Source organism: Lissotriton helveticus, chromosome 3_1 (assembly GCF_964261635.1).
Source record: "Lissotriton helveticus chromosome 3_1, aLisHel1.1, whole genome shotgun sequence".
Lineage (NCBI taxonomy): Eukaryota > Metazoa > Chordata > Amphibia > Caudata > Salamandridae > Lissotriton > Lissotriton helveticus.
In genome coordinates, this window is record NC_136061.1 from 1039545602 (window position 1) to 1039558582 (window position 12981).

General features: G+C 48.3%; 1 protein-coding gene across 5 annotated transcripts in view; it reads left to right on the top strand.

Annotated features, from left to right (window-relative positions):
- Positions 1 to 12981, top strand: part of TLK1 (tousled like kinase 1) — a 656881-nt gene that overhangs the window by 396253 nt on the left and 247647 nt on the right. For all 5 annotated transcript variants that reach the window (XM_078681584.1, XM_078681580.1, XM_078681585.1 and 2 more), the window contains one exon: positions 12449 to 12515. In XM_078681584.1, the coding sequence (XP_078537710.1) occupies positions 12449 to 12515 (67 nt within the window). The remainder of the gene's footprint in view (positions 1 to 12448; positions 12516 to 12981) is intronic.

The window sequence follows — 12981 nt, forward strand, 5'->3', positions numbered from 1 at the left end:
CCTTCAAGAGAACGACGACCCACCAACACCAGCAACAGGCCGCCCGCAGAAGCTGGAACAAGATCACAGCAGACCAGCTCGCCACCTCCCTGAGCCAGCACCCTCCTGCCAGCTCAGCGAACCCCAGCCAGGCCGCCGACAACCTCACAAAGTGGATCAGCAACTGCGCGGACGAACTCGCCCCACTGAGGACCCCGCCTAGCAGACACGGCAGCAAGAAGACCCCATGGTTCACCGACTAACTCAAGAGCTCCAAGAAGAACTGCCAAGCCCTCGAGAGTCTGGAAAAGGGAACCGACACCGGACAACAGGACCTCCTACAAACTTGCCACCCGGAAACACCACCAGCTGATCCGCGCCGCCAAGAAAACAGCATTCACGGACCGGCTGGACAACAACGCACACAACTGCAAGGAACTCTTCAACATCGTGAAAGAGCTTTCCAACCCCAGCGCAGGAAACAACGACATCACCCCATCGCAAGACCTCTGCAACTCCCTCGCTTCATACTTCCACAACAAGATCACGGACATACACAGCAGCTTCAACAACCAACCAACGCACACCATGACCGAACAACCACCCCCCACCACCACCCTCCACGCCTGGACCCCGATCAGCACCGAAGACACCATCCGCACGATGAACTCCATCCACTCCGGATCACCGACCGACCCCTGCCCTCACCACGTCTTCAACAAGGCCGACGCTGTCATCGCACCCCACCTACGAGACATCATCAACACATCCCTCGACACCACCATCTTCCCTGAGAGCTGGAAACACGCCGAACTCAGCGCCCTACTCAAGAAACCAACAGCGGACCCCACCGACCTCAAGAACTACCGCCCCATCTCGCTTCTCCCGTTTCCAGCCAAAGTCATCGAGAAGACCGTCAACAAGCAGATGGCCGCCTTCCTCGAGACGAACGGATCCCTCGACCCCTCACAGTCCGGCTTCCGAGCCAACCACAGCACCGAGACCGCCCTCATCGCCGCCACCGATGACATCCGAGCCCTGATGGACAATGGAGAAACAGTGGCCCTCATCCTCCTAGACCTCTCCGCGGCATTCGACACTGTCTGCCACCGCACCCTAGTGCAGCGCCTCAGCGACGTCGGAATTCAGGAGAAGGCACTGGAATGGATCATCTCCTTCCTCGACGGAAGAACACAGAGAGTCCGCCTGCCACCGTACAAGTCAGAGGCCTCCGAAGTCATCTGCGGCGTCCCCCAAGGATCATCTCTGAGCCCCACCCTCTTCAACGTCTACATGAGCCCCCTCGCGGCCATCGTACGCAAACACAACCTCAGAATAATCTCCTACGCCGACGACACCCAGCTGATCCTCTCCCTGACCAACGACCCCGCAGCCGCCAGAGCCAACCTGCACGAAGGGATGAAAGAGGTAGCCGAGTGGATGACGACCAGCCGCCTGAAACTGAACTCAGACAAGACGGAGGTCCTCATCCTGGGCTCTTCACCCTCCGCCTGGGACGACTCCTGGTGGCCACCCGCCCTGGGCACCGCACCCAAACCGACAGACCACGCACGCAACCTGGGCTTCATCCTGGACTCCTCCCTCTCCATGACCAGACAAGTCAACGCCGTCTCCTCGTCGTGCTTCAACATCCTGCGCATGCTACGAAAGATCTTCTGGTGGATCCCCACCGAGACCAGGAAGACCGTCACCCAGGCCCTCGTCATCAGCCGTCTGGACTACGGCAACGCCCTATACGCCGGTACCACCGCCAAGCTCCAGAAGAGACTCCAGCGGATCCAGAACGCCTCGGCCAGACTCATCCTCGACATCCCACGAACCAGCCACATCTCCGGACATCTGAGAGACCTTCACTGGCTCCCCGTCAACAAAAGAATCACCTTCCGCCTCCTCACCCACGCACACAAAGCCCTACACGACCAAGGCCCGAGCTACCTCAACAGCCGAGTCAACTTCTACGCTCCCAAACGCCACCTCCGATCAGCCAACCACGCCCTCGCCGCCGTCCCCCGCATCCGAAGAGCGACTACAGGAGGAAGGTCCTTCTCCTACCTGGCCGCCAAGACCTGGAACTCCCTCCCGACCGACCTGCGCCTGATCCAAGACCACCTCTCCTTCAGGAAGAAGCTGAAGACCTGGCTGTTCGAGCAGTAGCGGCACACCCCCCCCCCCCCCCCCCCCCCCAGCGCCTTGAGACCCTACGGGTATGTAGCACGCTTTATAAGTGTCACTGATTGATTGATTGATTACTAGGACGAATATCCATAATGAAGATGGTCGTATTGCCCAGATTCCTGTTCCTGTTTGACCCTCCCGATAGTACTCCCCAAGTCGTTTTTCAAGCAACTTACCCAACTCATGATAAAGCTGGCTTGGGCAGGGAAGCAACCCCGAGCCAAGTGGACCCTGCTCACGTTGCCCTACAGCATGGGGGGGCTTAGTGCCCCGGACTTAGAGCTTTACTATAGAGTGGCGCAGGCCGCGCACCTACATACCTGGCTTCATGGTATGGGCAGTATTCCACACGTCTGAATGGAAACGCTCTTTCCTAGCCCTCTCTCGCTCCCATCCACGATTTTTCGGCCAGTTGACCGTAGAACTGGTATACTGGACTCAATAGCCACAACTAATCATGCATGGCATAACCTTCTACAACTACGGGGTGGCGCCCTGTTATATACCCCAATAATGCCGATAGATTGGGCCCGGTGGCTCTCCTACATCAAAGAAAAAGGAGTTGTCCTTGCATTACACAAGATTGACATTAAAGTGGCAGGAGACCTGTTTCAGGACGGGGTAGCCAAAACCTGGGAACAAGTGGCATCTAATGGAGCGGACGCGTCACTGCTGACCCGCTTCCAATTCCACAGGGTGCGCCGCGCCCTTACAGACTTGTTGGGTGAGGACATGGCTGAGCCGCCTGAGGCACCAGGGCTCACGTATGTCGTCAAGGCCAAGACACCTCAGCAATTGCTGTCTAACCTATATAAGACTGCGCAGGCGCACAGGGAAAACACATACACGAAGGCACGCCTGGCGTGGCTAAATGACCTACAGATAGTTATCGATGCTGAGATGTGGCGATACTGCTGCACTAACACGAGGAAGTTATCCCTTAACGGCAGGCACCGACTAGTTCATTTCAAGTTCCTCAACAGGGTGTACCACACGCCGGCGCGACTGTGCAGGTATGGCCTGCGTGACACTGCGGACTGTGAGTTGCCATGCTCCTGACGCAGATTTCCTACACCTGGCATGGCAATGCCCGGACATATGGGAATTCTGGGACAAGGTCTTTCACGAGATAAGTGGAATAGTAGAAACAGAACTTACGCCTGATCCGGCGATGGCACTACTGGGATACACCAAGAAACTTCCCAGAGCCGCACGGCGATTAGTGGACATGGGACTGTTCATAGCTAAGAGGGCGGTCGCAAGTTGCTGGATGAGAGGCCCGACACCCACACCCAAGCACTGGCATGTTATAATGCTGCACGCAGTCTGAGAATTATAGTGAGCTGTTGCCGCCTACTGCCCGACCGAAAAACTTCTGGGGGCTTTACCAGGCTTACCTCCCCAACAGGAGTGATGCTCCTGCTACAGGGGACGACCAGGGGCTCTAAACCATACCTGCATGCAAGAAATTGCTGCACTGGCGCGCAGGGCTGCGACTGCGTTTGCGATACTCTGAGAGGGGCTCCCTCCTGGGGAGGAGTGGTTGTGTCTATCATTGGCGTGTATTCTTGCGGATGCGATATGATCGCCGCCAGCCCATCTAAGGGTTGTTGGCTAAATGGCTGTGTATTCACTGGAAAGGGGATTGTCGCGCAGCTGCTCGTACAGTTAATGTAATTCTTGTCAGACCGGGGTGTGGGGGGATTGTTGAGTTGCACTGCTTTACTTGCCCAATAATACATAAAAAAAAAAACGCCAGTCCTCTAAAATAACTTGAACTACATCCAACTTCAATTCTCTTATTTCTATAGCTTTCCGTTACCTTTGATACAGTGGTCCAATCCACATTACTCCCCTACGATCATTCACTTGGCATCATTGGCCCAACACAGGCAAATTGTTTCCTACCTCTCATCTCTCCTTTAGTCTCCTGGGACTCAAAGACATCATCAACTACTCTTCTTCTAGTGAGGTCTCACAAGGATGAGTCCTTGGACATCTTTTCTCTCTCTCTACACCATCTCTCATCTGATTTCATCCTTTGGCTTCTCATACCACCTCTGTGCTGACAGTATCTAGATTTTCCTCTCCTTTCTCAATCTCAAATTCTTTCTCTGCATGCATATCTGACTCGCAGCCATCCCTCACTGGATGGCACTATGGTTGAGTTCTTTCAAAAGACCAGTGCAATTGTTTCCCTCCTCGTCTGCACCTTACCCATTCCATTACCTTTTCATTGCCTCCTGAGTTGCACAAATATGCCTCATTGGCCATGTATCTTGATGTTCCAGTGGCCCATCTAGGACTACAGAAACATCAGATTGAGACGTTATATTGCTTTAACTAGATAAATGACTGAACAGCACCAGAAAACTATTGCTTTTGTAACTTTGTTCATCAGACGATGCTGAGTAGTTATTCTATGATAGCTGCATCATGTTGGGCAGATGGGGTCGTATGGTGAGGCCTGCCATTAAGCCTGCTCTAGCAGGGTTGGTCCCCCTCCCAAAACATTACATTTCTGTTGTGATTAACCCTGAATTCTTTTTATCAGTCTACATTTTTGACTAAGGGCCATTACTTATATTTTGTTGTGGTGCGCTCCGGCTTAACTCATCAAAAGAATCATGCTTAGATCTGGTCTTTCTCCAGTATTACAACTTTCATAGATTCACATGCTTGTATCTTCCTCGTCGTCATGGTGGGAGTCTCACGGTAACAGAATGACCAAAGCAGTATCATAGAGAAGAAAACTGCATAGAAAAGCCCCTAGGGACTGTAGTATTTGGTAACCAGACCTCCTCATTGTTTGGTCCAAAAGTCAGCCAATCAGCATTGCTGCCCTGCCCTCACACTCCCCAGCAGAGACTTCCTGCCTCAGATTTCCAACCGCCTTCGTGTGAGAAAGGAGTCTCCCTGAGCTCTGCTCAGTTTGCTGTTCCTGAGTGAACTATTGACCTTTTATTTCTACTATCTTTTCATCTGGATTAAGGTATTGTGTGTACCTAATTTCTTTCATAATGGCTGAAAGCTCTAAAAAGAGGCTTTTCAGGCCTTGCAGATCCTGTGGAAAGGCTTTTCTCTGAAGATCCTCACAAGGACTGCTTATATTGTCTTCATCCTAAGCATGTGGCCAAGGATTGTAAATATTGTAGAACCTTCTCTGCTAAAACTCTGAGGGACAGAGAGGCTCGTTTGCTGTTGTGGCTTTAAAAGAAGAAGGCCGCATCAGACTCAGATTCTGGAGAGGAATTTTCTAACCTAACACCTAAAAAGAGAAAGGCCTCACATTCTGAGGAAAGGGTGCAGCCTAAAAAGGTTAAATCAAAGGAGAAAGTGGCGTCATCTCTCCCTCTTACTCCCCTCAAGAAGCCGTCAGGTCAGAAAGGGGCAGGGTCTGCTCCGTCGACCAGTTCCCTGGTTTCTACTGCAAAATCTGTGGTAAAGTCTTCAGCCCCGTCGACGACTTCACCGTCGGCGACGACTGTTTCGACGACGGCGGCTCCGTCGACGACAGGATTTAAGGCAGCGTCGACGACGACCAGTATGACCATCCCGTCGACGAAGAAACCGTCGACGACGACGTCGACGACTCCGTCGACGGAGACCCCGTCGACGGCGGTCTCGTCGACGATGGCTTTGGTGACGACGGCTCCGTCGACGATGGCTATGTCGTCGACGACACCGTCGACGACGACTGTAGTTTCAACGGCAAAGACATTTAAATCGCCACAGTCGAACACTATGATCTCTATTCGCTCTTTTCAGTCGTCGAGGGGTTCGGCCACTATAAGCAAATCTGCAGAATTCACGTGGTGGACGCAGATTTCGCCTCTACCACCATCTTCTTTACTGGAACAGGATTCAGAAGGAGAGGAGTCGTCAGGAGCGGCCTACAGCCCCTCACAACTCAGAATAAAGAGCCAGGACACAGACGAGGAAGAGGTGTTTTCCTTCAAAGAGAGAGCTCAATCTACAAGATATGAATCTTTCCAGGAAACATGTAATTATAATGAGGATGACGAGCAGCAAGAAGAGTCGCGAGAGGAGTCGCGAGAAGAGTCAGTCTTTATACCGGTTTCTCTTGTCTCTGACCTGAGGTTCATGATTAATGACTATTATCGTTGTTTTCCGGAGGCAAATGCGCCTCCGTCATCTACGCCGGTGGCTACATCGCAACCTCCAAAGACCCAATCTACTCCTCATGAGCAGGTTGTGAGATCACTACAAGTGATAACAATCAGGGATGATCTAACTGATTCTGATGATGATCAGCCTGAGGAAGGTGAGCTTGTACAAGATTCTACGGGACAGGAGTGGAATGAGTACATTTTGCCGTCGGCCCCTTCACCTACTCCGCCGCCAACCACTTCCCCTCCTCAGGACATTGGAGGGTTCCATGACATTGTGGAGAAAGCGGCTAAAAGGTTTGATTTGGATATGGAGGTTAAAGAAACGGAATGTTTCTTATATGATTTCAAAGATGACGCCAGGAAATCTGCTCGCTCAATCCCGATTATCCCTCGCATTTGGGAAGAAGGCCTAAAAATTTTAAAGACACCGGCTTCAATCGCGGTTTCGGTTCCTAGAATCGAAAGGAAATATAGAGCACCAGAGTCTGCTGCGGCTTGTCTTATAGGACACCCGAGACCGGAGTCGGTGGTGACGCAGGCGGCGCAGAGGAATTCAAAGAATCCAGTTGCTACTTCATTGGTGCCGCCAGATAAAGGACGGAGGATGGATGGAGCCGGGAAGAGGTTTGCGGTCATGGCAGCCTCTACGATTAAAGCAGCCAATGCTATGGCCCTTATTAGCCGTTTTAACAGGCAAATGTGGTGTGATTTGGCACCCATTCTGTCTGCACTACCGGAGGATAAGAAAGAAGAGGCAGCGGCTATCCTTCGAGACGGGGCAAAGTCAGCATCAGAATCTTTTGACATTGCCATGGATGTATCCTCTATGGCGTTCAGGCAGATGGCAGGAGCAGTTTTGCTTCGGAGACAGGGTTGGCTAAAGGCAACATCCTTTCGTCCGGAGGTGCAAGCGAAGATTGTAGACATGCCTTTCGATGGCGAAAATCTATTTGGAAAGCACGTAGACGAGGCGCTGCAGGGTATCAAATCAGACACGGATACAGCCAGAGCGCTGGGATCCCTTCAGCAAGGACGGTTCCAGTCCTTTCGTAAAAGAAATGCAAGGGGTCAATTTAATCAGAGGTCTTCATATCAGACCAACAGATATCAGCCTTATAACCAACAAGAATATAGGCAATACAATACAGGCAATCAGTACAGGACCTCCAACTCCTCTTACCAGCAGCAGTCTAGGGGCAAGTCCTCCAATAGAGGGAGGAATCAACAGTCTAACAAACGACAATGATCTCAGGCCGGCGCTCCCCACACAACAGATCCCGGAAAAAGACCACTATCTGTCTCAATACTTCAACAATTGGATGTCCATAACGTTGGACAAATGGGTTTTGGACGTAATAAGCAGAGGCCATACCCTAGAGGTTGTGGAAATGCCACCAGATCACCCCCCGCTGCTCAGGCATCACCAACATCGTCAGGAGCTGCAAAAGGAAGTCCTTTCTCTATTGCAGAAGGGGGCTATAGAAGAAGTACCGCGACAACACAGAGGGGAAAGGCTTCTGTTCGCATTTTTTCCTCCTCAAAAAGAAACAAACTCTGAAGTGGAGACAGGTATGGATTTGAGAGATCTGAATCAATACATAAAGAAAATTCCCTTCCGAATGCTTTCATTGCAAGAGATCCTTCTGATGTTAAAAGAGAGACTACATGAAGAGAGACTATATGGCATCACTGGATCTCATGGATGCGTACTTCCATATCCCAATTCATCGGAGGCACAGGAAGTTTTTAAGGTTTGCTGTGGAGAGTCGCCATTTCCAATTCAAGGTGTTGCCATTTGGCCTCAAATAGGCCCGAGGTTGTTTACCAAATGCATGGCCCCGGTGGCGGCCCACTTAAGGTTGCAGGGGCATTGCATTTACCCATATCTAGACGATTGGCTGGTGACAGGACCATCATTCACAAGAGCCAGAAGGTCCCTTCAGTGCTGCATCCGCCTTTTCCATCGGTTAGGATTAAGGACCAACTTGGAAAAGTCTTCACTGATTCCAGCTCAGGGCATTCAATTCCTAGGGGCATGGATATGCACCAAGGAAACGAAAGCATACCCATCCGAGGAAAGGATGAGAAAAATAATAAGCCTTGCAACATCCCTTCAAACAAAGGTTCACTTCTGTGCGGATGTACAAATCCTTGTTGGGGATGATGTCCTCTGGCATCCCACTGATTCCAAACTGCCGTCTTCGAATGAGACCCTTGCAGGAACATCTAGACGAGCAGTGGGTTCAGTCCAAAGGAACCTACGAAGATCGGATTACCATCACTCAACGTATGAAGGTGGCCATGTCATGGTGGAAGGTTCAGAAGAACTTGAATCAGGGTCTCATCTTTGTACCTCAGACTCACGAATACGTGATGACGACGGACGCTTCGTTGCAAGGATGGGGCGCGCACCTCCAGGAGCTGGAGATCCAGGGCCACTGGTCAGAGTGGGAAGCACAGCTTCACATAAATAGGTTAGAGCTCAAAGCGGTGTTTCTGGGACTTCAAGCTTTCCTGCCCAGAATACAGAACTCGTCGGTGCTCATTCATCTCAGGATCTCTCCGTAGTGATTCGGAAAGTGAGACACCAGTCGCATCGCTTCAGAGCGCAGTGCTTTATCCTCGCAGAATAAAGGAAATCATTGGTTCATCAAGTGGCCGCATTTTCGTAACCACCATTTAGACAGCTGTTGCTGCAAGTCACAAAATTATAATAAAGCATAACATTCAGAGAGCGACCTACTCACATCTGAGTGGTTCATCAGACAGCACCAAACTTATTGTCCTGAAGATGGTCTGAAAGACGAAAGCGTCACAGACCGAAACGTCGACCATTCATCTATTTCCAAGTGCAAATTATTTCCTTTGAAAGTTACATATTTTGATTGTTTAATTTGTGACTCTCATTCTCGCATTTGGAATAGTTATTTTTATGTATTGTTAGCACAATGTGTGTTTGGCTTCCTTACATAAAGATGTTGCTGTAAATATTTTACCCCATTCGAATACTTAATGTCTAAATAAGATTGACATTTTCAAAATATCCAAGGTTTCCCGTGTTTTCTTTCTTTTTTTGTTTGCATTATTACTCAGTTGTCTATTGACACTTTGAAGTCCTCTCCTGCTGGAGCGTTACTTTCAGATTGAATTAACTAACTAACTAGAAGTTATTTTTGTAACAATCCCTTGCAGGTCCTTTTACTTAATCATTCAGACAGACAGCACCACGACTATGTTTTATCTTCTGAAGCAAGGAGGAACAAGATCCAAACCACTTTCTGCGCTGGCACAAAGAATTTGGAAATGGCTGATAAACCACAACATTTCTATTCAGGTGCAGCATATACAGGGCATCCTCTACACACGAGCAGACGTCCTAAGTCGCACGACAAGTGTGTTGCACGAGTGGGAACTGAACGACACTCAGCTTCACAGAGTATTCCAAAGATGGGGCACACCAACGTTCGACTTGTTCGCAACCCGGGACAATTCGAAATGCGATCAGTTTGCGTCCAGGTACCCTCAGCGGGATTCTAAAGGAGAAGCGTTTCACATGGACTGGACGGGAATGTTCGCTTGCGCGTTCCCACCAATTCCTTTAATACCACGAGTGATTCGCAAAATGAGATCAGAACCATGTCATTTCATTCTGATAGCACCAGCTTGGCCGAGGCAGGCATGGTTTTCAGATCTGCTGCAGATGTCGAAAGGCAGCAAGGTGCAATTCCCAACATTCCAGAGCCTCATATCAATGAGCAACGGGCAAATTCTGCATCCGGACCTAGCATCGCTAAAATTATCCGCATGGAACCTCATGTGTGGGAATTTCAAGCCATGATTATTCCACAAGACTGCAGACAAATACTTTCGCAATCCAGAGCTATGTCAACCAACAAGACATACACAGCCAAATGGACACGCTTCTCTCACTGGTGTACTAGTCAAAGTCTACATCCGTTGACTGTACCCCCAGAAGGTATTCTGCCTTACCTGTTGTCGTTATCAAAAGCAGGTCTGTCTCATGCCTAGCTGAAGGTGCATTTGGCGGCGATTTCAAGATTCAGGAGAATGCCAGACGAGCCGTCTCTCTGGTCCCACAGACTGATAAAGGAGTTTGTTAAAGGTCTCTTTAGAGCTTTTCCACCCATTCTACGACCGCCAGTACCCTGGCATCTCAATACAGTCTTGACGCAGCTTATGAGGCCACCATTTGAGCCTATACACAAGACAGACTTACAATTCCTCTCTTGAAAGACAGCCCTGCTGCTAGCTCTGACCTCGGCGAGGAGAGTTAGCGAAATTCAAGCCTTTTCAGTGGAAGAGCCTTTTCTGCAATTTCGACAGGACAGGGTTATACTACGGACAAATCCTACGTTTATACCCAAGGTCCCTACTTCTTTTCACTTGAATGAGCCAATTATTTTGCCTACCTTCTTCAACAATCCCTCATCTGATGCAGAAAGAGCGCTGCATTCTTTGGACATCGCTAGATGTTTGAAATTCTACATCGAACGAACAAGAACATTCCGCAAATCTAAACAGCTATTTATTGCATTTGAAGGTCAGAGGAAAGGGCTACCTCTGTCAAGACTGAGTATCGCCAGATGGATATCATCGGCTATCATTAAGTGTCATGAAAAAGCTGGAAAGCCGCTTCATTCCAGAGTGACTGCTCATTCCACAAGAAAGATGGCGACATCAATAGCCTTATTTGCAGGAGTGTCTCTACCTGACATCTGCAGAGCGGCGACTTGGAAGAGTGTGCATTCATTTACCAAGCACTACTGTCTCGACACTGCGTGGAAAGAGGACACGGCAGTGGGGCAAGCTGTTCTGAAACGTCTATTTCAATAAGGTATTCTTTGGTTCTTTGTTAATACTCTATACAATGTGTATATATATATATCTCTATATGTAGAATCTGATATTGTTATAGATGGTTTTCTTTTCTTATCTGACCTGTGTATTTTCAGATCATGTTCTAACGATATTTCATCTGCAGAACTTCCTTCTGGGTTCTATCCTGGAAACGCTGCAGGCTTTGTGGGTACTACTTACTACTCTGATACAAGCATGTGAATCTATGAAAGATGTAATACTGGAGAAGGAATTAGTTACTTACCTGTACACTATAGTTCTCAAGTATTATCTTTCATAGATTCACATGCGCCCGCCCACCTCCCCGTTTCTCAGGCAGAACCTATTATCTCGGTATTTATCCAGGTCTCTCACTTGGGGCCGGAAATCTGAGGCAGGAAGTCTCTGCTGGGGAGTGTGAGGGCAGGGCAGCAATGCTGATTGGCTGACTTTTGGACCAAACAATGAGGAGGTCTGGTTACCAAATACTACAGTCCCTAGGGGCTTTTCTATGCAGTTTTCTTCTCTATGATACTGCTTTGGTCATTCTGTTACCGTGAGACTCCCACCATGACGACGGGGAAGATACAAGCATGTGAATCTATGAAAGATAATACTGGAGAACTATAGTGTACAGGTAAGTAACTAATTCCATTTTTTTTCAATGTTGGGGAAAACCAATTTACTTGAGTTGTTTTTTAAGGTGTATACTAGTATGATGTTTCTCAGGCAATTTACGTTTGAAGTAGTCTAAGATGTTGCAGCCTATTCATGTCGTCTTATATTTTGTAAAAGCTGATGCCTCGATCCTTAATTGAACTCGGTCACACTTTGTACAGTTTGTGCAAAGAGTTGATTAATTAATTTTTACATCAGGGAAATATGATGTGCTAACATTTATGGCTTGTTACATGTTAGTTAAAACTTCTTTGAGTTCATCACATAATACTTTTAACTCCTTATGATCTCCTTCAGCTGTTCTCCCCAAAGTTCACTGCCCCAGTTGATTTGTGTCCTTGTCAGTTGATTGCATGGGATTACCCAAGAAGTGATTGGTACTGGTGCGTTTCTGATAGAATTGGATACAAATGTTTTCATCAGCATACAAAATACTGCCTTGCCAATTTAAAGACTTTCTTTCCTGCTATTTCTCTGCAAAGTGAGGCAGAAGGTTGAGATTTAGAGACGTGACACATTCAAGTAGATACTTTTATGAATAAGGCTTTCAAACACTTAAAATTGTAATTGTTTTATCATTACATCTTGTTCATTTTCTTTTTTAGGTTGACTTTAGCGGAATACCATGAACAGGAAGAAATTTTTAAGCTTCGATTAGGACATCTTAAAAAGGTACATCAGATTCATGAGTTAAGATGTTGCTGTTTCTGACTAGTATCATTTCTGAAAAATGTCTTCAAATAGTGCACTGATACTTTATTCAAAGCTATTCTGATGCTATTTCCTTATCATAGTTGCATCTCCCACCACATCTTTGTGCCAGGGGTGCCATTTATATGTAGCGCAACACTACTGTAATGACAGTACTGGAAAGCATTTATGAAGTTACTCTTTGGAAGAGCTGTGTAGGAAGCTGGCTCTCTATATATTATACCAAATGAGGTACAGTGTGCAGAGTCCAGTGGAACCCCAAAGGTAGGCAGAGGTAAAAGTAGATAGCACCGTACTCTCTATTTGTGGTAGTGTGGGCGAGCAGTAAGGCTTTATCAGAGGGTCAAGTTAATCATTTGTTGTACACACTCAATCGGCAAATGATGTTACACACTCAGACTGAACTCCGACCAATTTTGTTTATAGA